Source organism: Panthera pardus, unplaced genomic scaffold, assembly GCF_024362965.1.
Source record: "Panthera pardus isolate Hobbes unplaced genomic scaffold, ASM2436296v1 HiC_scaffold_12, whole genome shotgun sequence".
Lineage (NCBI taxonomy): Eukaryota > Metazoa > Chordata > Mammalia > Carnivora > Felidae > Panthera > Panthera pardus.
In genome coordinates this window covers 10137767-10159075 of record NW_026526677.1, presented here as the reverse complement: position 1 = coordinate 10159075, position 21309 = coordinate 10137767, and the positions used below count along the sequence as shown (strand labels likewise).

General features: G+C 57.8%; 1 protein-coding gene across 3 annotated transcripts; it reads left to right on the top strand.

Annotated features, from left to right (window-relative positions):
- Positions 1 to 351: 351 nt before the first annotated feature.
- On the top strand, positions 352 to 8025 carry PPP1R32 (protein phosphatase 1 regulatory subunit 32). 3 transcript variants are annotated; one of them, XM_053899190.1, is made up of 13 exons: positions 352 to 489; positions 1013 to 1211; positions 1417 to 1570; positions 2295 to 2423; positions 3063 to 3126; positions 3580 to 3692; positions 4305 to 4364; positions 4501 to 4587; positions 5133 to 5246; positions 5328 to 5422; positions 7042 to 7206; positions 7675 to 7756; positions 7928 to 8025. In XM_053899190.1, exons 1-12 carry the CDS (start codon positions 381 to 383, stop codon positions 7742 to 7744), a joined length of 1359 nt encoding a protein of 452 aa, XP_053755165.1. In that variant the 5' UTR covers positions 352 to 380; the 3' UTR covers positions 7745 to 7756; positions 7928 to 8025. The 3 variants fall into 3 exon arrangements, with proteins under 3 accessions (XP_053755165.1, XP_053755167.1, XP_053755166.1); XM_053899192.1 differs by lacking the exon at positions 2295 to 2423; XM_053899191.1 differs by lacking the exon at positions 5133 to 5246.
- Positions 8026 to 21309: the final 13284 nt, after the last annotated feature.

The window sequence follows — 21309 nt, the reverse complement described above, 5'->3', positions numbered from 1 at the left end:
CAGTCCGCAGACGAGGCCATGAGGGGATTGAGATCAGGAGCTGGCAGTCGGCCACTTATTATGAGCGAATTCTTCATCTTCTGGAAGCTCGGTTTCCCGGCTATACCCTGGGGAGATGACAACAAGGTGTGAGGAAGGCGAAGCGAGTGCATACGAGTGAAGGGTTGACAACGAGGACTCTTTTCTTTGGGGTGCGGGTGTCGGTGGAGAGGGACAGGCCGAAGGGGAAGGCACTGGCTGGGTGGGGTTCGAGCTTCACCTCCATGGTCTCCGCAGTCCGGGCCTGAGCCAGGCTCGGGGCCTTTGGGCTGCTGACCTGATGGGGCTCCTTGTGTGTCCTTCCTAGGTGCCCCCCCCTCGGGGCCCTGCCCCACAGCATCATGATGGGGAAACTCCCCTTGGGGGTTGTGTCCCCTTACGTAAAGATGAGTTCAGGAGGCTGCACGGATCCCCTGAAATTCTACGCCACCACCTACTGCACAGCCTATGGTGAGGACCCCTTTGGGCAGAGGCCCCCCCACCCCCCCTTCCCGGACCCGAGGCAGGATGGGAGGAGGCCCTCCCACTGGGAGAGGAGCAGCCTGTCCGGCCTGTCACCACTCGGAGCGACTCCAGCACGCCGAGGTCCCCCAAGGAACCTCCCAAGGACCGTGAGCCTCCCAAGGACTGTGTCCACACCTGTACTGTTGGGCTGGTTTTGCCCTGCTGTCCCCGTCCCCCTCCCCCCCCCCATTCCATCCTGTGATTCTGCCACACTGACCTTGTCCCCACCTCGTCGTTTCTATTTCCTGCTGCCACGGTCTCGAAGGGCCAAGCTTTCATGGCTCCTGTCACACTTGTTCCAGCCCCTGGCTCTATGCCTTCTCCATCCCAAGGGGCCTGGGCCCCTGTGTGTGTGTGTGTGTGTGTGTGTGTGTGTGTGTGTGTGGAGGGGGGGTTGCTGGGAGGCCCTGCTCACTGCTTTTCCACTCCGCTGACCCTTGGTCCTGTCTTCTCGCTCCCCCTCTGACAGGTCAGGAGGAGTTCAGGCCCCGCATGGGCAGTCACGAAGGCATAGGCTACAAATCAAATTACCGTCCTGTGGTCTCATACCAGGCCAATCTCGATGCCCTGGACAACCCGGCCATGGGGCACGGTCCGTACAATCCCTTCTCACCCCCCGCTCCGCTGAGCCTTAGCTCTCAGGGCCATCGAAGCTCATCAGACCCACTGTAAGCTCCGTGCGCAGACGCCCTGACCCTTGCCCGGCCTAGGTCTGGGACCCTGGGGCACTCGGGGCGCGGCGCCCGGCCTGGGGCCCAAAGGCAGGTGGACTCCTGCGGGAGGTTCGAGGGGAGTGGGAAGCTTCTAGAGATAAGCACAGCAGCCTCCACGTGGCCCTGGTGGTAATCGCTCCCGCTCCTGCCCCACCCTCAGGGAACAAGTCCGCCCCAATTTCCAGTCAGTGACCAGTCAGAGTTACCGCCCCCTGGAGGTGCCTGATGGCACATACCCGCTGCCCTGGAACGTACACCAGACCAGCTCTGGCTATTCTCGGGAGAAGCCCAGCGAGGCGACCCCCACTAAAGAGGTCAGTGCTGGGCTAGGGGCAACCCCCGGTGGGGGGGAGAGGGGGAGCCCAAGGCTGGGGTAGAGGAAGAGCCGAAGGGAAGAAAGGGTGAGGATCCCTCCGGCAGGGCGAACTGCACCACCAAGGGTTGGTCAAGGCTGAGATGACTGGCACAGGGGAGCCACATGGGGGCTGGGAGTCGAATCACCTTTACCACCTTCATTCATTCAACCAGATTGTTCTGAACGTCTCTTCTATATATGAAGGTGCAAGTGCTGGGGGGGAAAAAAGGCAGGGGGTGCAGCAGAAGTGAAGGGGTTGCAACGGCAAAGCAGGAGGGTCGGAAAAGAGCTTGCTATGGGGACGTGAGTCAAAGAGTCAAGGGAGGTTAGTGTGCCTCTAAATGCAGCGCTGTGAGAGAGAGAGAGTTCCAGGCAGCGCAGACAGCACGTGCAAAGGCCCTGCGGTGCGAGTGTGTGATGTGACAAAGAACAGCAGGGAGGCAGATGGCTGCAGCCAAGTGAGGAGCCGAGGTCCTCGCGGGTGGCTGTCAGGCCATGGGATTCTACTCCCAGTGCAGTGGGAAGATTGCAGGGCTCTGAGCAAAGGAGGGACGTGACCCAACTTCATTATAAAGGGGCCCCTCGGGCTACAGATGCTCCATAGGGGTCAAGGGCAGAATCAGAGTCGAGAAGTGACTGCCATCGCCTCACCTGGAGAGTGACTGGCCGCTTCTCCTTCCCAGGTCAGGAAGGTCCATTTCGACACCCAGGACTATGGGCCGCAGGCCATCATAGGGCTGGAACCCAGGGACATGCCCCTGCTCCACCAGCAGCAGGGCAAGGGCTCGCTGCAGTGGGAGAACTCCCGGCATGTGAGTGGGCAGCCCCCAGTAAGGGCTGTGCCCTGGGCAGAGGGGCCAGACCCACCCGCTTCCCCTCCCGGAGACATGTACCTGCTCTGACTCACCCTGAAAGCCAGCTAAATAAAGGTGGACTCAGCATACCTAGAAACAGTGGGGAGAGCCAAGGTCATTTGTTATTTCCCAGACTGCATCAGAGCGGTCCTCCCAGGCTTCCTTACTCGTGTCTTGGGATTTAACCCCAGGGGCCCCTTCCCTCCCCTCTCCCATGCAGACCTCTTCAGCCTTGGGCGGTTAATTGTGAAGTAAGCACCCATTTTTCTTCCCTCAGCCTCTCTCCTTGCTTTGGGCCCCCTCCTAGTCTGGGTCCCAGGGCTCTGGGACCCCTGTTCATTCCTGGGAGTCCAGTGTGGGATGTCACAGTTGGCACTGCCACAGGGGAACCGTGTTCTCATGGTGGAATTTATGGGGCTCAGGTGCCCCATCAGAGACAGATTTGGGTCAGGAGCGCTGTGCTGGCCCTCCCTGCTCAGAACAGGCCACACAGGTCTACTCAGAGCACAGATAACTGAAGAGCCACCACTGCCACCAGCCGCCTCGTGGGCCCTGTTCTCTCTTACATCCCCCCCCGGCTCACCTTCTGTGTTCCAGGGCCCGCGCTTCATGACTTCTGAGTACAATTCCAAGTATCTCAAGGAGACTTCAAACCAGCCAGGTAGGCACACGTCTGAGCTCACGCCTCTCTCCCACTATATTACCCTACACCTGAGCCCTAGGAGAGACGCCAGGGGACCCGGATGAGCTGGCACAGGACAAAGAAGGCACCAGCGGGAGAAAAAAGGACACACAGGCAGCTAGGGGGAGACGTGCCTTAGTGCCAATCCCCCAAGGACACCTCACTCGCTTAGGAGGGCTGTTGAACCTGACCATAGCCGCCTCCTGGCCCATCAGCCCTGCCCTTCCTTCTCCTCTTCTCCTCTCCCCTCTCGCTGTCTATCTTGGACTCTGAAGTCTTCCAGATGCCCACGATCCTGTAGCTTGGGCCTCCAGACCCTTGGAGCCAGCTCTGTGCCCGCTGGCTGGGACACTGAGCCTCTGGAGGCCATGTGGGCAGGGCCAGGTGGCTGGAGTGGGGCTGGGGACAGCACAGGGGGGATGTCTTTTGCAGATCTCTTGCAGAAGATATCAATTGGCTCCAAGGAGGAGACTGGCTTCACCGAAGAGTCTACCAAGAACCCCATTGGCTTCCAGCCACCCTCCCAGACCGTCCCTGGGGACCTGGTAAGTCAGGCTGCTGCCCACTAGGACCTCAGGGTGACTTCTAGCTTCTTTAAAAGTGTGAGTTGGGGCGCCTGGGTGGCTCAGTCGGTTAAGCGTCCGACTTCAGCTCAGGTCACGATCTCACGGTCCGTGAGTTCGAGCCCCGTGTCGGGCTCTGGGCTGATGGCCCAGAGCCTGGAGCCTGCTTCCGATTCTGTGTCTCCCTCTCTCTCTGCTCCTCCCCTGTTCATGCTCTGTCTCTCTCTGTCTCAAAAATAAATAAACGTTAAAAAAAAATTTAAAAAAATTAAAAAAAATAAAAGTGTGAGCTGCGGAACCCTTTGTTCAAACACAAGATGAACGAGTGTGGGTAAAAACCACCGCTTTGGTCCAGCCCCCCCACGGCCCCATTTTATGGATGAGGAGACTGAGGTCCAAAGAGGAGAAGGGGCAGGGAGCCAATGTTTGGACAAGAGTTCAGACCAGAGCCCTGGCCTGCTGATTCTCGTTCAGCATTGTTCTCCCCAAACTCTTCCCTTTCCTCAGTTGCCCCAGTGATACCCAATTGTGAGCCCTCCCCTGCACGCAGGACAAGGGGCCGCTGCTTATGTTCCTCTGGGGGCCTCTTTCCAGGTCCTCCACCCTGGCCAGAACGTCACCAGGTCCGACTTTCTCCCCATGACCCACATTCGTGTAAGCTGAGCTGGTGGGGGTGAGGGCTGTCTGACCCACAGCCTGGGGTCCTTCTGTGGGGCCATTAGGACACTACCTGGAAGGGTGTGGGGGGAGCAGGCACGCCGTGGTGCCAGTGGCTGCATTCCTGCCACAGGGGGATGAGTTCCTGCCTGTGCTGGCCAGAGGCTCCGAGCGGGAAACAGGCTACAGCCGAGTGAATGAGAGGTTGCTGAACCCCAGAGTGAGTGGCCTTCTGCGGGGGGTGGGGTGCTCCCTCAGAGCAGGAGCACTCTACGGGAGGAGACAGGGAGGTCTGTTGGGCGCAGTGGCATTTGGGCACTAAAGAATGGGAAGAATCGGGATGTTTTGGACGTCCTGGTGGAGGAGTAAAGGCCTAGGAAGCTGGAAAGTGAGGCGTGTCTTTGTTTTTGTTTTTGTTTATTTTGAAAGAGAGAGAGAGAGAGGAACAGAGAGGGGGAGAGAGGGAGAGCATGAGCAGGGGAGAAGCAGAGACAGAGAGAGAGAGAATCCCAAGCAGGCTCCGCACTACCAGTGCAGAGCCCGACGCAAGGCTCAAACTCATGGCTCGTGAGCCGAAACCAAGAGTCGGACGTTCAACCGACTGAGCCACCCAGGCATCCCGAGGGGTGTCTTTCAAACCAGGAATTTGGTTTGTCTGGAGGGGGAAGGGCGAGGCCCCAGGGCCACATCTGCCTACGCTCCCTCTATCCTTGCTGCCTCGCCCTGGCCACCCGGCCACCTTTCTTGTGGCTCTGTCCTCTGCAGGTGCCCCCACCCGGCCCACGGCCTAGCAGCGTGAGCCACGGGCAATTCCAGCCCCCCCAGCGGGTGCAACAGACCAACGTTGCCCTGCTTGGCAGGGAGACTGTGGGAAACAAGGTGAGGCCGGGGTGCCCAGCCCCACTCCCGAATCTCCACCCCGTCCCGGCCTGACACGTCCCCTCTATACCTCTTGTGCAGGAGCCCACAGGGTTCAGCCTTAACAACCCCAGCTACATCCGGAACCCCTATGACCCAGACATGGATAATCAGTACCTGACCACCTACAACCAAGGGTAAGCCCCCCTTCCCCGTGCAAATCGACGGCCGTGACGCTGACGTGCGGTTTGTAGACAGACACTGAGACAAGTCACGAGCTCACAAGTCTGTGAGGTAGACCAACACTGAATCAATGTGGGTTCCCCCAGAAGCAGCCCCGGAGCCAAGGATTTGAGTGCCAGCCTCTTACTGGGGAGCGTGGGGGAGTGGGAAAGTTGTATGGGGAGAGGAAGGCAGCCCCGAGCGAGTGTGGTATCAGCCAGATATCCCGCGGGAAGACTCCAGAAAACGGTGCAAACACACAACCCGGGATCATCCCAGCCAAGCGGGGAGAGAGCTAGGGGGCTGATACCTCCACACCCATCGGTCGTTAGTTAAGGGCTGTCCCCAGGGACCATACTAAGAATCCCCGGTACCTCCTTGCTCAGGCAAAGGGAGCTGTAGCAGCCTCTGGGACGCCTTCCTCTGCACTTCTCTCTGATGCAATGCAGGCCATCGATGCCCAGGCTGGTGGGCGGGGGGAGAACAAGGGGGCTCAAGGGGGCCCGGGTGGGACAATATCCCATCTGCTAAGATCCTACATCCAGTCCATGGCAGGCGGGCTCTGTGCTCCCCAGAAAGTAAGCTCTGTGCTAAGCATCAGGGAGGGCTTCCAGGAGGAAGTGGCCCTAGAGCCGTTGGGAAGGGCTCCTGGGGCCAGGACTGGATGGGGAGGGCATTACAGGGGTGGGATCAAGGAGGTGTAATTCTCTGGACAAAAGCCTCCTAGCACAACATCTGCCCTCTGTGTGTCCGCCTGTGTCCACACTGCCCCCCAATTCCTTGGTCTCCCAAGATGCCTCCCATCCTCGGGCTAACTCCCCTCTTTGGGATGTGGACTTTGAAGCTCAGAGGGGGGAAGTGACGCCAGAGCCACACGGCAGAGCCGAGCCGTGATCTGTTCCAGGTCCCACGGAGGGCGAGGGGGAGGGGCTGAGACTCACTCTGGGTTTTGGGGGACAACAGTGTCCCTGCAAATGCCCTCGTCCTGTAGCTGCTCTGGCAGAACCTCTGCCCCAGCCAGCTCTGTGGGGTCCTTCTCCCACACCCCCCCTCGGCTTTCCTGAGCTCCTGCCCGTTGTCAGGCATGCTGCCCTTCCCCAGGGGTGGTAGCCACTGATTTTCCCACTTACCTGTCTGCACCCCTACTTTGTAAGCCCCAGGGCGGGGCCCACATCATACTCCAGGCACTTTCAGAGCCTGGCCCAGTTCTCAGTGAATAGTAGCAAAACGGAAGCCAAGTGGATCCCCTGGAGAGAAACGAAGGAGGGGGTCTCCACTCCCCACCCCTGAGGTGTTCACAGGCCGGGGAGGGAGGTGCACTTAAAGGGTCCTTTACGTTCCCAAGTGCTGGCTCGGCATGGGGGGCTGCACAAAGGAGGGCCATCCAGCTCACAGCAGAGCCAGCGTCCCCCATGCGGGCAGGGGCTCAGGGAGTGCCCGGCAGAGGGCACAGCGTGGGCAAAGGTAAAGAAGCTGGAGGGATCGGAGGCAGTCTGCCCTGCTGGATTCAAGATTCCCATCCCGGAAGGGCAGAGAGGCCGCAGAGGTGGGCAGAGGCCGACTTATAGCCAAGAACCCCCTCCCTGTGCTGCAGGTACTTTGAGAACATCCCTAAGGGTCTGGACCGAGAAGGCTGGACCCGAGGTGGCATCCAGCCCCAGAAGCCTGGAGGCTACGCCCTCAACCAGCCGGTCACCCGCATGGAGGCCACCCCCACCCCCACGGAGAGCCTACGGCGCCTGCACCCCCACGTGGGAAGGTAGCTGGCCCTCTCTCCCCCGCTTTGCCCTTTGCCAAATCCAGGCCTTTCCCCAGCTTCTGCCCTCCCTCACTCCCTCCCTCCATCCGTCTGTCTGTCTGAGAGGCCCCTTTCCTCTCTCAGGTTTGTTCACTGCTTTTCCTGCTACCCCCCTCTCCCCAGCGACCCCTCCCTCTGTGGGGGCTGCCCTCCACCCTCCCTGTTCCCATCCCCATCCCGGAGGCCAGCACCTGCTCCCTGCCTGGCTGCGTGGGGGGTGGGGACAAAGCTGAATGGACTGTGGTTCAGCCTCACTCTGACTCCTTTCGGCTCAGGTCAGTTTCCCCCAAATTACATTTGTAAGACAGTGGCCCAGAGTTGGCGGGCAAAGAGCGTTTGTGGCTTGGCCAACCGGGCTGAAGGCTGCCCCAGGGGAGGGGCAGGCAGAGCAGAAGGTCCCACCCGGCCCCGCTCCCCCCTCCCCTGCAGAACCCTGATCGCGGAGGACCCCTTCTACCGAGCTGTGCCTCCCAGCAGCCACTTTGCCACATCCAGCTGAGCCTGAGTCGGGGTAAGGGGCTCCCCTGCGGGGCCGGCCCCACTTCCCCTGCCCTGGGACAAGCAAGCCCTGATGGAGACCCTGTCCCAGAGTGGGGGGGGGGGGAGACTGGGGACCTCTCAGGGTGGAGGAGTGCCCAGAGCCACCCTGCAGCCCCTCAGGGGGCATCTCTGCTCCCCACAGGTTTGCCAACCCAGCTGGACAGGAGCGGATTCCCATCCCTTCCCCTGCTGGGACTCTCCTGTCTACTTTCCTAATGAAATAAAGAGCCTTGAAGCGGGTCAGCACGTCTAGTCCCTGCCAGGGGAGCTGGGGAAGGATTGGGGAGGGCGCGGCCAGAGTGTTGCAGTTGGGTGGCCGGGGCGGCAGCGGGGAGGGGGGTGTGCTGGGCGGCAGGGCCAACTCTGGAGTCAGGGAGGTCGTGTTGGACTCACTGTGATGCTATGGACCCAGACACAGTTTCCTCTTCGGTCAAGGGGTCTCCTACAGCCTGTGCTGAGGGCTCAGTCAGTGTTGGGTGGGTGGGGGGGGGGGGGGAGGAAGCCCCAGGAGGGAGCAGGTGGGACAGAGTAGGGGGAGGCAGAGGGGGGACAGAGACAGGTCTAGGAAGAATATGTTTATAAAATGGGGCAGGGGAATCTGAGCAGGACTTCCAGGGTCCTTCTGAGTCCCACACTGGATGGTTTAAAAGAGAAGGGAGGACCGAGGGGAAGGCAGTCATAGAGATCTCTCCCCAGAGACGGATGGAGAGAGGGCTGCAACTGGATGGACACCTGGACAGTGACACAGGAAGGAGTGGAGGCTGGTTGAAAAACCTGGTGCCTCGGGGCAGCCCTTTTGTGAGAATTAAAACGAGTGTCCCCCACCCCCCGCTCCGCCCACCGCTCCTCAAGAGGGAACTTCTCTTGGGAAGTAAATGCCTTCCTGCCTCCAGAAGCGGTAGCCTAACACCGGGTGCCTGTCCCCTCCGCCAGGTGCATTTGCACAGTGCACAACTACACAACTGTATGCTGTGGCCCCACCAGCGCCATCTCCTCCTTATATTAAGGGGACTCTGGCCCCAGAAAGAGTGCACGAGTGGCTTGAGGTCCCCAGGGTAGAGAGGCAGCAGCAGCCCCAGGCTTGGCTGTCCCCTGCACCTTTCAGGCTGGCCTGCGTGCAAAGGGGCAGACTCAGTGGTCTAGCAGCTGCCCCCTCCCCCACCCCTCAGTGGGTATCTGTGAGCCGCACTGCTGGCCCCCCCAGGCCTGGGTGTACCAGCAGTCTTGAGTGGCAGGCCCCGGGGGGCTGTCCTCACTCGGCCTGGCTGGGGCTCCATGTGGGATGTGGGTGGCTCCAGCTGGCTCCAGCACTGGAGGAGGGGACTGGGGACACAGAGTCTCTCAGCTACAAACCCAGCCAGACTCAGGACCCAGTGACAGCCGCCCAGACTGTGGGTGCGTCCTGCGGGTCCATGGCCTCCGGTACCGGGGGCAAGTTACCAAATCAGGGGTTGGCCAACTGGGCTGGGTGTCCGTTGTGGCCTGGCCACGGTGAGGTCGGGGGTGGGAAAGAGATCAACCAGCCCCTCCAGCCCACGGTCTCACACACACACACACACACACACACACACACCCTGCTTCACATCTCCATTTCTTTCTTCCCCTCCAGTGTCCTTTTACAGCTCAGGTTTCCTGCTCACCCCTCCTCTGTCTGACTCAGTAAAGGGATATGGTGTCGGGGACATTGGAGACTGATGACGCGCTCTCTCCATGGCCTCCCCCTCCCATTGTCCGGCACCCAGTTTCCAGGCCATGTGAGCTGGGGCCACCCCACGCTGTTTCCTGAGCTGGGAGCTAAGGACTCCACCCCAGAGAGGGGGCTGAGCAGCGCCCCTCTGCTCCCCTTAGCTCCTGCCTTTGCCCCCTGTGGCTTCTCTCCAGGAGCCCCATCCTGACCTCTCCGTTTGGATCCTGGACCCCAGCCCAAGAGGCTGCGTGAGGGCGGGGTGACCCAGGGCATGCGGTGGCAGAAAGCGGGTGCAAGAGGACCCAACGCCTAGCCTAGATGTTTCCGGAAGTCCTGCCCGGTACAGGGCACGGATGTCCCCATCTTCTAGATGAGGAGACAGACACAGAGGCGGTGCCATCGGCCACGGGTCGCGCATCAGCAAGATCTGTGGGTGGGGGCCTGCTGGTAAGTGCGGGAGGGGGGAGCCCGGACTGGCAGCAGCCTGGTGGGGGTGTGAGTCGCCTCGGAATCACACACGCCTTCCTGGCCTCTGCCCACCCCGCTAGGTTTCTCAGAGCAGGCCCCGTGGGGGAGGGTGTGTGAGCCGGACCGTGAATTAAACGGGCAGCACGGCCAGTTGTGGGCGCTGTAAGGGGCAAGGCCGTGGGCAAGGACACAGTGCAGGGGCCAGCTCAAGGCTAGGGAGCCCTTCTTTGACCTCCTCCTCAATGATGGGGCTCAACAAAGCCACAGAGGACGTCTGTCTTGTTCACAGTGGGGACTCCAAAGCCCAGGACAGTGCCTAGCACATTTGCAGGTGTTCAGAAAGTATTAGAGAATGAATGAATGAATGAATGAACGACCGAGTGAATGAACACTGCCTGTCAGCAGAGCACCAGATTTGAGCTTCTGGGTGTCACTTGCCCTAGTCCCAGGATGTCAGTCATCCAGGCTTCCTGTGTATGTACAGGCCAGCAGCTGAGACCCTGCTGTGCCTACCCCCCACCCCTTGCACGGATGCCACAGCTGTGACCTCGCAGGACCTCTGAGTTTTAAGGCTCCGGGCCGCCTCTTCTCTTTGTATGTGCCCCCTTGCCCTCCCCTCAACCGTGCCCACCCTCTGACCAACCCCAACCAAACTCCCCTGTCCTGTCCTGAGGGCCTCACATTCTAATCTTGACGCCCCCCCGCCCCCCCGCCACTGGCCCCAAGACCAGGATCGGGTCGGTGCAAACCTCTCTGTGTCCCCAGGGGAGGAGGGGTAGATACTTTCCCCGCCGTGGCCACTCAGGTTACTGAAACCCCACTGAAGTGCTGGCCTTTGCCACAGCACACCTGCTCCGTGCTGTCAGGTGAGTGCGGGCGCGGATAACGTGGCTTCGTTTGGGGAGGCCCCGTCCCCTTGCCCCTCCGAGACGTGAGTCTTTGGCCCGGCCGCAGCCGGCCTCAGCCCAGAGCCCTTTCTTCTCCCCGGGCCCAGGCAGGCAGCGGAGCAAAGCTGTCCTGACATGAGCTCTGGAGACGGTCTGGGTTCGTACCCAGCTCTCCACAGCCTGCCACCCGCCGGGGAGGCCACTTGACCATTCTCAGCTGCAGTTAATAGCATTACCCACGTCGTAGGCTAAACAAATGACAGGTATCGAGTGCTTGGCTGGCGAACAGTAGCTGGCTTGATGCTGGAGCAGAGGAACCAGAGGCCCACATAGGAGTGGGGACTTGGGACACTCACGGGGTCTGGCCGTCGTCTCGTCCCGCGTGGCCCGGGACAGGCGCCCTCAGGACCCTTGTCCAGGAGCAGCCCCTTGTTGGGTGCGTAATCTACCTGCACAGCCAGGAGGCCTAGGCCGCTCCTGTCGTGTCCCCAAGGCCAACTCCTGCCAGGCTCTCTGGCAAGCGGCCTGCCTCTTCCCTCACCTGGAAACCAGGGCTTGGGTGTTGAGGTGAGTCACTCTTAGTGGGTGCTGATTGTAGCTGCTACCAGAAGCTTCCTTCCCCTCCCCGCGGATATTCTAGAAGCCGTTCTGAGGTGTACAATGATGATGATTAACTTTATTAAGCCCCCACAGCCTGCTGGGTGCTGGGAATATTCCGTGGGCCTTCATTTTCTCAGCAAGAACACGGAGGGGCCTCCCTCGGGGGGGGGTAGTTTGGGGGTGCAGGTGGGTGCTGTGCTGACAGCCGCGGTGTGGGGGTGTGGAGGCCCGAGGGCTGATGGGACGGCAGGATTGGGAGGAACGCTGGATGTCACGCCATCGGGCCCCACTCCTGACGCACGGGGACGTGTGTGAGGCCGCTGCCCGTCATGGCACTGTGGCAGCTGATGTTGACAGGTACCATCTGGCCGGGTCACGTGGTGACAGGAAGAGCCACCAGCTCACAAGCTTGACAGCTGGCCAGCTGGGAAAAGGCACCTGTCTGTGGGAACTGGAGGCCCCCGGGGGGGTGGGGGAGGGGGTTAGGAGGAAGCCTGCGTGGGAAGGACCATGGGTTTGCTAAACCCAGACAGATGGAGGGCCCGAAACTCAGAATCCGATCCCCACTTTCCTCTCGGACCATCTGGAGGGCCACCCATTCTCGAGGAAATTTTCCCAACTGTCAAATACACAAGGGCAGAGGAGGAGCGGGACCCAGGATCCCACCCCCCCTTCCCCCACCTGGGAGCCTCCGTTCAAGGTCAGAGGAGAGCCTGCCGGTCTTTCGGGCCTTTGGACACTCCTTGCTTCTCACGAGGCTGCTCTGCCAAGAACGTTCTTGGAATCGTAAAGCTTCACTCCTGGAAAGACCTTTGTCATAACAGTTAACCTGGGCCAGACAGACGAGACAGCCTCCCAAACCACGCAGCTTGGTGAGCACACACTCGGGTCTCTGCGCTCTGAACACAAGGCCTTCCCCATGGTATCGCTGACCTGGGGCCCTTAAGTGGGCTGAAGTCGGGGCCTGGAAGCTTCCTAGGAGAACCGGGCATCTCCTTGGCAGCCAGCAAGGCGTGGGGCTTGGTTTTCTTTGGCTGAAGGGGGAACGTGTGAGTAGGAGTGTGTGTTAGCGTGCGTATGTCCTCAGAGGTCCCCAGGTTAAAGGGACAGGCCAGAAGGACATCGGCCTAGCCCACCTATCCTCAGAGAGACACTGGGTGATGCTGAAGGAGCTGTGTCCAGGCAAGACTTTATGGGACTCTGGGCCCCAGCATGCCTACTGTGGCCCCAGTGACAAGGGGTGGTCCCTGTGGCAAGACCCTTGCCGCAGAAACACGTTGTCCTGGAGGGCTCTGGCACCAGGGGCAGGAGGCTTTAAAGAACACGGGCAAACGGACTCCCGAGCGTATCCAAGGCATCTGGCAGTGTGGGCACTCCTGGGTACCGCAGTGAAAACCCTGGAGTGTGGGACAGCGGACCCTCCACTGTGACCATGTGGTCCCCTTAGTGCTCCACACTGCAAGTAACAGAAACCGACTTCAGCTAATGGAAGCAGAAGACGAGCTTACTACAAGGATTTCCGAGCTCCCGGAATCTTTAGGTAGACTGGAGAACAAAGCGTGGACGCTACCCAGCCAAGAACGGGGGTCAAAATCGTCCCATGAGCCCGGGCGCCTGGCGACAGCCTGCCTTCCCCATTGCCGATGCCCCCGCCGAGCCTCAGAAGGGATTCTGCTCCGCAGCTCAGATTTCCGATTCCAGATCAAGGGTGGGCGCGTTTCTGCTGGGTGGCTCCGAGGTCCCATGCCTGCACCCAGCTTGCCGAGGAAGCTGGGACAGTGAGTTCGTTTCCGGCATTTTCACCTTCCACAGGAGGAAACGGGTTCTGTTTCCTGAGTCGGTTGGGATCGTCCGACGAAGAAGAATGCTGAGGGGTCCGGGGATTTCAAATATCCTTCACATCCGGGTTACCAACGAGAAGGAAGCGAGCGTTTGTGCAATGCCTTAGGCACTGCGCAGGGATGCTGCTTGCCTTCAAGGACACTCTGGGAGACATGGGGAACAGACAGATCCCCTCCCTCAACTTCCCTACTGGTCTACCAACCTGCGAGGTCGCTGATGCAAAGGCGCCCCCTGGGCCGGGGTGCCACTGTACGTGGCGCCATCTGCACGGCGGGTGTGGACCTCACAGACACCTAGTCAGGAGCTCGGAAACGCACCGTGGTGTGTCTGTAACTGAACTTAGCGAAGACGTCCATCGGTGGCCTCCAGGCCAGCTTCCTCAACCCCTCTGAATTTAAACTCTGTCCATTCGGGACTCAAATCCAATCTGCCCCTCCTCCCTTTCCTGTCCTCTTTAGCAGCGTGTGGAGCTTGCTCTTGGGGGGCAGGCAGCCACCTACGTGGACTCTCCCGGAGATGTGGACCCTCCACTGTGATCTTTGTGGGTTTTGGTCAATCCACACGTGTCCCCCCCGCACCTGCCCCGAAGAAGCTGGGACCTTCTGAGCTCTGGTTGCCAGGGTTCTGTGAACCAGCCTCCAGCGGGGCCACACATGCAGCCCCTCGAGGTCTATCAGCTGCTGTCAGCACGCCAAGTCTATCTCAGAGGTGCAGAAACTTCTAGATGCTCTCTCTCATGAGACAGCAGTTCAAGGGTAGAGGGTTCAGGGGAGGGGCTAGCTCACCTCAATTTTGACTCTCCTGAGCCTTCTCCATCCAGACAGGGGCACTTGTGGGAAGCCTGATACATTCTTAGGCCACACTTGGTAAGGAAATTGTGGATTTCCTCTGCCCTGGTGTCCCCTAAGTGTTCCTGGAATGGTTTTCATGTCACCCTCTGCCTTAGCCCAGAGCAAGTGAAACCTGAGCACTTTTGCGCGATGTACCCATCCATCTGTAGGGGTGCAACTCTGCCCCTTCTCTCCCACATACTGGTTGAGCCCTTCTCTCTTTTTGGGTGGGATCTTGGCCCCTGTGATGACACATGCTGGCCCACTCCAGGGCTTCTGGCATCAACTCCCCGCTCTCCAAGTTCAAAGCCAAGCTTTTGGACCTACACAAAAGATTTCTGTCTCAAAACCCAGCTCCCGCAAGGCTATAGTCTGAACTCGGGTTTCAAAGCGTCTTTTGCAACTCAAAGGCAAGGATTTGATTCTTTGTTCTGAGTTTCCCTCCGAGAGCGCGCGCGAGAGCAGGGAATATAGGAAGCCAATTTAGTATCTGACAGATGGGAATGGGTGTGTGCAAATTGTCTACAGGGGAGCATTGGTTAATATCTCAGAATGACGAACCCCAGGTCTCATATTACTCACCGATGCTTCATGATAATTCTTCAAGAGGGGGTGACTGAGCCCATTCCAAGGCGGGGAGTAGGGTGAGGTGAGGGAGACGTCCTCCCAGGCACAGAATTTAGAAAAGTGTCAAAAAAAAAAAAAACAAAAAAAAAACCCTCTGCAATCCAGATAAATAATAGTGTAGTGCATTCGCTGAAAACATAAAAGTGAATGCAAAAAAAAAATCACAGTGAACAAAATACCAACACTTTAAGACAGGACAAGACCTATGGATTTTTCCTCTTGCCAAAGGCTCCAATGGGGTTCATCACAGCAATGATACTGATCCTATCTTCATTTGAAACTGTAAGGTTTTGTTCATTGTAGATTCTCTGCATTAATTTCGGACCAAGAACCATCGCATTGAACTATTATTTATGTTGATTACTGAGGTTTTCTTTGGCACCCCCTTCAATTTTGTGCCTTGCTCACCTCGCCCTAGCCCTGGGCTTCCTCCTCCAGATGTGAACATCGAGGTTCAGAGGTGGTGAGTGGCTCAGGCGGAAGAAAGGGCCTCACACGTGCTGGCCGTGCAGGCACAATGCCGCAGGCACCGGGCTGAGTGTGTGGCGTATCAGTGGATAAGGTCCCTGTCCTCACAGAGTTTGTATCTGGTAACAGGGGAAACACTTTCCAATCAAGTAACCCGCAGCTGATTATTTAATTACAATCGGGACAAGTACTTTGAAGGAGACACGTAGGAGCTCAAGAATCTACAGGATGGAGGCTTGACGGGCTCTGGAGGGTCCTGGAAGTACTCTCCGAGCAAGGAAAGTTGGAGCTGAAACCTTAAAGATGAGGAACGTGAGCCAAATAGAGAAGGAAGAAGAGAAGCCAGCATGTGTAGAGATCCTGGGGTGGAAAGAAGCTGGTGTGTGTGGGACACTGAGAGGGAGTATGCAAGTCAGTTCGGGCTGATTCTGTAACAAAGAGCCCCTAAGTCCAAATGGCTACACATATTAAAAATGCGTTTCTCAGGGCGCCCGGCTGGCTCAGTTGGCTAAGCGTCTGACTCCGGATTGCGGCTCAGGTCATGATCTCACGGTTCGTGGGTTCGAGCCCCGTGTTGGAGTCGGTGCTGACAGCGCTGAGCCTGCTTGGGATTCTCTGTCTCCCTCTCTCTTGCCCCTCCCCTACTCGTGTGCATGCCCCGTCTCTTTCTCTCTCTAAGTAAATAAACTTAAAGAAACCGTATTTCTCATTTGCCTCACAGTTTAACATGGGTCACTCATCTCCAAGTGGCGGGTTGGGGATCCGGGTCTTTCCACCTTTAATACTGCAGAAACCCAAAGAATAGAGGGTTGTGTCTGGATGTGGCATGTATCACTTCTGCCCATTTCCACGGGCCCGGTGCTCCATCCAGGGCCCCACCCCATCGGCCTGGGAGAAGTAGCAGGCTAGCCGCTCAGCGAGAAGAGGAGGAAAACAGAAGTCGTGACCCTCAGCAGCCTCTGCCACAGGGAAGGGGGCCAGGCCGGGCAAGTATCTGGCGGTCATGGTCGAGACTGGCATCTATAGTCTTAGAGCAGAAGACCCAGCTTGCCCTTGATCACGGATCCAGAAATGCATTTTTTTAAAATATTTATTTTTTTGAGGGGGTGGAGAGGCAGAGAGAGAGAGAGAGAGAGGGAGAGAGAGAATCCCCAGCAGGCTCCACACTTGTTAGCACAGGGCCCGATGCGGGGCTCGAACTCACAAACTGTGAGATCATGACTTGAGCCGAAGTTGGAAGCTTAACTGACTGAGTCATCCAGGCGCCCCATAGGAATGTATTAATGCAAGGGCAGCTGTTAGCCATGACCACTGTGGCCTCTTCCTGGAGAAGAAGCTGTCATGCCCAGAACCTCTTAGGATGGTCAGGTTCCCGTCCATGGCATGGAGGTGTGGCCTTCACTCTCTTGGCCTCTTTTGCTCCAGCTCTGGTGTCCCTAGAAGGGAAAGGAGAGAACTCTCACCTTTCAACAGACCAGGCAGCTCACTCTCAGAGCTCAAGTTCCAGGGGAATGTGATCCTCAGATCATGTCTAGCCTCTAGTTTCTAGAAGGTCTGGGGAGCAGGCTGAGTTAGCCTCATGTGTTTGGCTACCCAGTGAAGGGCTCTGGTCTAATAATGGGTCAGAGACTACCTAGAATTTGCTAATAGGCAAATCCTGAGCCCAGATCACCACCCCTGCACTTGAGGACTTCTTTGCTCTGCCCTCTTGAACTTGGTTGAGGTTCCTAGGTTTGTCCTGTGGCTTCCAGGGTGCCCCTAGCTGCTCAAACACACGGAACCCTGGGGCCATGGATCAAAGTCTCCAAGTAGGGCAGTCCCGGCAGCCGTTTTGCTGTTTGGAGGATGGGAGCAGTCATTTGGGCAACGCTGGGTGGTTTCTCTAATTTCCCCCAACCGAGGGAGACCATGAGACACAGCAGGAGACGCCCAGACTTTGCAATAGGATGGACTGGCTTTGCCCCTTCCCGGCTGCATAACCTTGATCAAGTTACTTCGCTGAATGCATTTCCTCAGCAGTCAAAGAAGGGGTGCTTGCCTGGCAAAATTGCAGTGAAAGATCAATGAGACAGCCTACAGGTGCCAGTAAGCGATAACCATCATTCTCTTGTGGAAGAGAACCCAGGTGAGAGGTGCATCAGTTGCACAAACTCCTTCCCTCCCCCCCTCCCCACACCTTCCTTGCAGCTGCAGCCAAAGGGATCCTGTTAAAATATGTGTCAGATTGACGAGGGCACTTCTCTGCTCAAAGAAACCCCCCAGTGACCTCCCATTCAGAGTCAAAGCCTTCACAAAGGCCACGGACCCAGTGAGGTCCGCCCCCTCCTCACTAGCTGTCTCTGGACTCATCTGTAACCACGTTCCCCCTTGCTCCCCCTCCCCGGGCTCCCTGCTGCTCCAGAATGCCCCAGTGCACTCCTGCCCCAGGGTCTTGGCACAGCCACGCCCTCTGCCCAGGATGCATTTCCCCTTGACATCTGTCTGCGTGGTCTACTTCCTCTCCTTCCCATCTTTTCTCCAAGACCATCCGGTCAATGAGGTCTCCCTGGCCACTCTACTTAAAATGGGGCCCTCGATCCTCCTTCCGTCTCTTTCTGGCTTTATCTCCTCCACGGCCTGACCATGGCCTGAATGCAGCTTGTTGACTATCTCCACTTACAGGGATATAAGTTCTACGACGTCAGGGTTGTGTTGGTTTTTTTTTTTAATTTTTAAAAAAATGTTTATTTTTCAGAGAGAGAGGGAGCGAGCAGGGGAGGGAGACAGAGGGTCTGTCAGCTCACAGCCCGATGCGGGGCTCGAACCCACCAACTGTGAGATCATGACTTGAGTCGAAGTTGGACATGTTAACTGACTGAGCCACCCAGGTGCCCCCAAAGTCAGAGGTTTTTGTCTATAATGTTCACATTCACAGACATCCCCAGTGCCTAGACATACACATAGGGGCTTCATGTTTGTTGAATGAATACCTGAGTGGAGGCAAGGACTCAAGTTGGGGAGGGCTGCAGACCAGAGGAGTGAGCCTGGCATGAAGGACGTCGTCAATTTCCTTTTTCTCCAAATGACGGAGTTGGACCAGAGCCCAGGAGACCATGAGCCCGTGGGAATTGTGCACATCAATGGTGAGTTCCTGCCTCCACACATTTTTCTAGGGTAAGGATCACTAACTTCCTGCAGACATTTAACAGAGCTAAGCACCGTCCCTGCTCCACTGTTTCATGGTTTGGATTCAATAGGCTCAAATCCTTGCTTTCTAAGAACCCACGATACCTACACTCCGTGATCTTATTCTAGTCTCAGCAGCCACAGGGGTTCTGGCCCCAAAGAGGGGGCCTTGGCAAGGTCAGCCTGGTGGGGAAGGGGTGCCCGTGGGTGGGAGCACGGGAGGGAGACTTCTGGGTTACATATACTGCTTTTCTTCTCTTTATATGAAAGAAAATAGATGTATACCAAGTGTGACAAAATGTGAACAATTGTCAATGCTGGATACTGGGCACAGGCGTGTTTATCACAGAGAGCTTTGTACTTTTTCTGCGTTTCAAAAATTTATTTTAAAAAACCCCACAGATTTGGAGGTGGGCAGGGCAGTTATAGCTTGTGATTAGGCATAGAGAGGCCGTGTGTGTGTGTGCGCGCGCGCGCGCGCGCGCGCGCGCGCGCATGCAGAGGGGACAGCCAGGGTCTGAGCCCTCTCTCCCGCCCTCCCTGCTCCCCCTTCCCAGGTCTCAGTTTCCTGCCTTCCTGGGGAGCAGGGACAGGCTGAGAGGCCCCGTGCTGGGGGTGAAGCTAATTCATTAGTGACGCTCTCGACAAGGACTGGGCGCCTGCAGTGCCAGCGTGATTCATCAACATGATTGCCCCGCTGCCAGCCTGCGTGGGCCTGGAACGCCAGCACATTTTACCTTTACCCACTGAGAAGGGCCCGGTGGGAGGTGAAGGTACATGATCTACTCAGAGCAAGAAAAAGACTCGGAGCAAAAAGAGGGCTGGTCCCCTGTGCCCTTGACCCCAGGAAGCTCTGCCAGGCTGGGGCTGGGGTGCGGGAGCTCCTGTGACTCCTGCCCATGCCGGCACAGCCCACGAGGGCTGCCTGGTGCTGGAGTGCCAGCTCTGAGCCTTGTGCCGAGGGGTGGGGGCTGGCTGGGCTTCCTCCTCCACATCGAATGTTCCCGGGTTGGGGGAGGGGGACTGCTTGGGGGGCGGGGGAGGGGGGGAGGTACTCAGCCTCTTCCCCTGCATCTTGGCTGGGTTCTTTTTCCTCAGCTTTCTAGCCTCTGAGGTATCACCTCTTCCACAGAGTTCTCCCAAAGGAGAAGAGAGAGAGTTGGTGATAAAGGTCGGACTCATGGTGGTCTCTGGGTGGGGAGGATTGACTGAGAGAGGCACAGGGAAACTCGGAGTGATGGGAATATTACATGGGTGTTTACATTTGTCAAAACTCATCAAACTGGACACTCACCATCAATGCATTTCACTCTCCGTAAATTTTGTCTCCACTAAAAAAAAAAAAAATGTTAAAAAGTTTGGGGCAACTGGGTGGCTCAGTCGGTTAAGCGTCTGATGCTTGATTTCGGCTCAGGTCATGATCTCACGGTTCATGAGTTCAAGCCCTGTGTCGGGCTCTGTGCTGAAAGCACGGAGCCTGCTTGGGACTCTCTGTCTCCCTCTCTCGCTCTCTCTCAAAAATAAATAAATAAACGTTTTTAAAAAGTTAAAAGTTTTCATTGAATGCTTACTATGTGCCAGGCACCTGTGCACTTGTCTGCCACCGGGGAAGCTTGCACTGCAGTTTACAAGTGGTTCTTATCCTTGCCTTGCCTTGGCCACTGCTCTCTGGCCCTGGGCTGGCCTCCCCCACTGCTTGCAGTGGGGATGGGAACCCCGGTGGGTGGAAGGAGAGGTTGCTGCCTGGACATAGTCACTTACATAGTCCCACCAGCCAGGTTCAAGGGAAGAGTTAGAGGCTCCCTTGTGAGAAAACTCATTGCCAGAGGTGGGAATCATCATTGTTTCTGTGTTTTTTGTTTTTGTTTTTTTTCATGTTTATTTATTTGTGAGAGAGATGGAGCGTGAGCAGGGGAGGGGCAGAGAGAAAGGGAGGCACAGAATTTGATGCAGGCTCCAGGCTCAAAGCTGTGAGCACGGAGCCCAAGGCAGGGTTCGAACTCACAGACCGTGAAATCATGACCTGAGCGGAAGTCGGACACTCAACCGACTGAGCCACTCAGGCGCCCCGTCATTCTTTTCTATTTATTGGTGTGATACATGATTAAGAGCACAAATCCCAGCCACGCAGGAGCGGGGTGACCTTGGGCAAGTCCCCCAGCTCAAGTCAAATTCTCAGAGCCTCAGTTTCTCTCCTTTGCAACTGGGGTATTGAGGGTACCTACCACCTCAGACGTGTTGCAAGGATTCAGTACAATGCCCTCAGTACAGCGCAGGGCACATGGCAGGCTCGCAGTAAATGGGAGCCGGTGTTTCTGCCAAGATCTGAAGCGGAGGGAAGAAGGCAGGGGCGCACCGCTGTTGGTGGGAGCATGCGCAAGAGAGTTACAGAAGGAGTGGTCATCCTTGGTGGCGCTCGGAGGGGCTCACGTGTCCCAGTCCTCTGCCCACCGCAGCCACGCACAGACCTTGAACACAGCTGGAGGGATGCGGCAGGAGACTGGAGTGAGTACACGAGTACGCGAACAAGGAACCTGTTGGGCAACGAGGGCGGGGAATGGGGGCGGAGCCAAGTCCCCACAAATCCTCAGCTGTGACCCACCCCGAAAAGGGCCAGAAAGTGACACTGTTGCGAGTTACTATCCTAAAGTGACCCCAGCGGGGAGAATGGGAGCAAGCCGGCATGACCGGGCCCCTCAGTCCCTCCCCGAGAGCCACTTGGCCAGAGTCCTGGTCGCGGGCCGGGTTTCCTAGGTCCTCGGTTCCTTCTTACTTGCCGCTCTGGGTTCCACACCACCGCACGCCCAAAGGCTCGCCGGGCCGAAGGTGTAGACAGCGTCGGACGTCGGGTCTGTGTTAGCACAGCGCCAGGCTTTCGCTGCGCGGACCTCGGGTTCCCCGGGCGTGCGGCGGATTCCGGGCGGGTCTCCAGGGCCGGCGCGGGGGGCGG

Excerpts from the sequence above, each read along its gene's own strand:
- PPP1R32 (XM_053899190.1), top strand. The coding sequence starts at position 381 with ATGATGGGGAAACTCCCCTTGGGGGTTGTGTCCCCTTACGTAAAGATG. Across the intron at positions 490-1,012 it reads CACCTACTGCACAGCCTATG|GTCAGGAGGAGTTCAGGCCC; the intron begins GTGAGGACCCCT and ends CCCCTCTGACAG. Across the intron at positions 1,571-2,294 it reads AGGCGACCCCCACTAAAGAG|GTCAGGAAGGTCCATTTCGA; the intron begins GTCAGTGCTGGG and ends TCTCCTTCCCAG.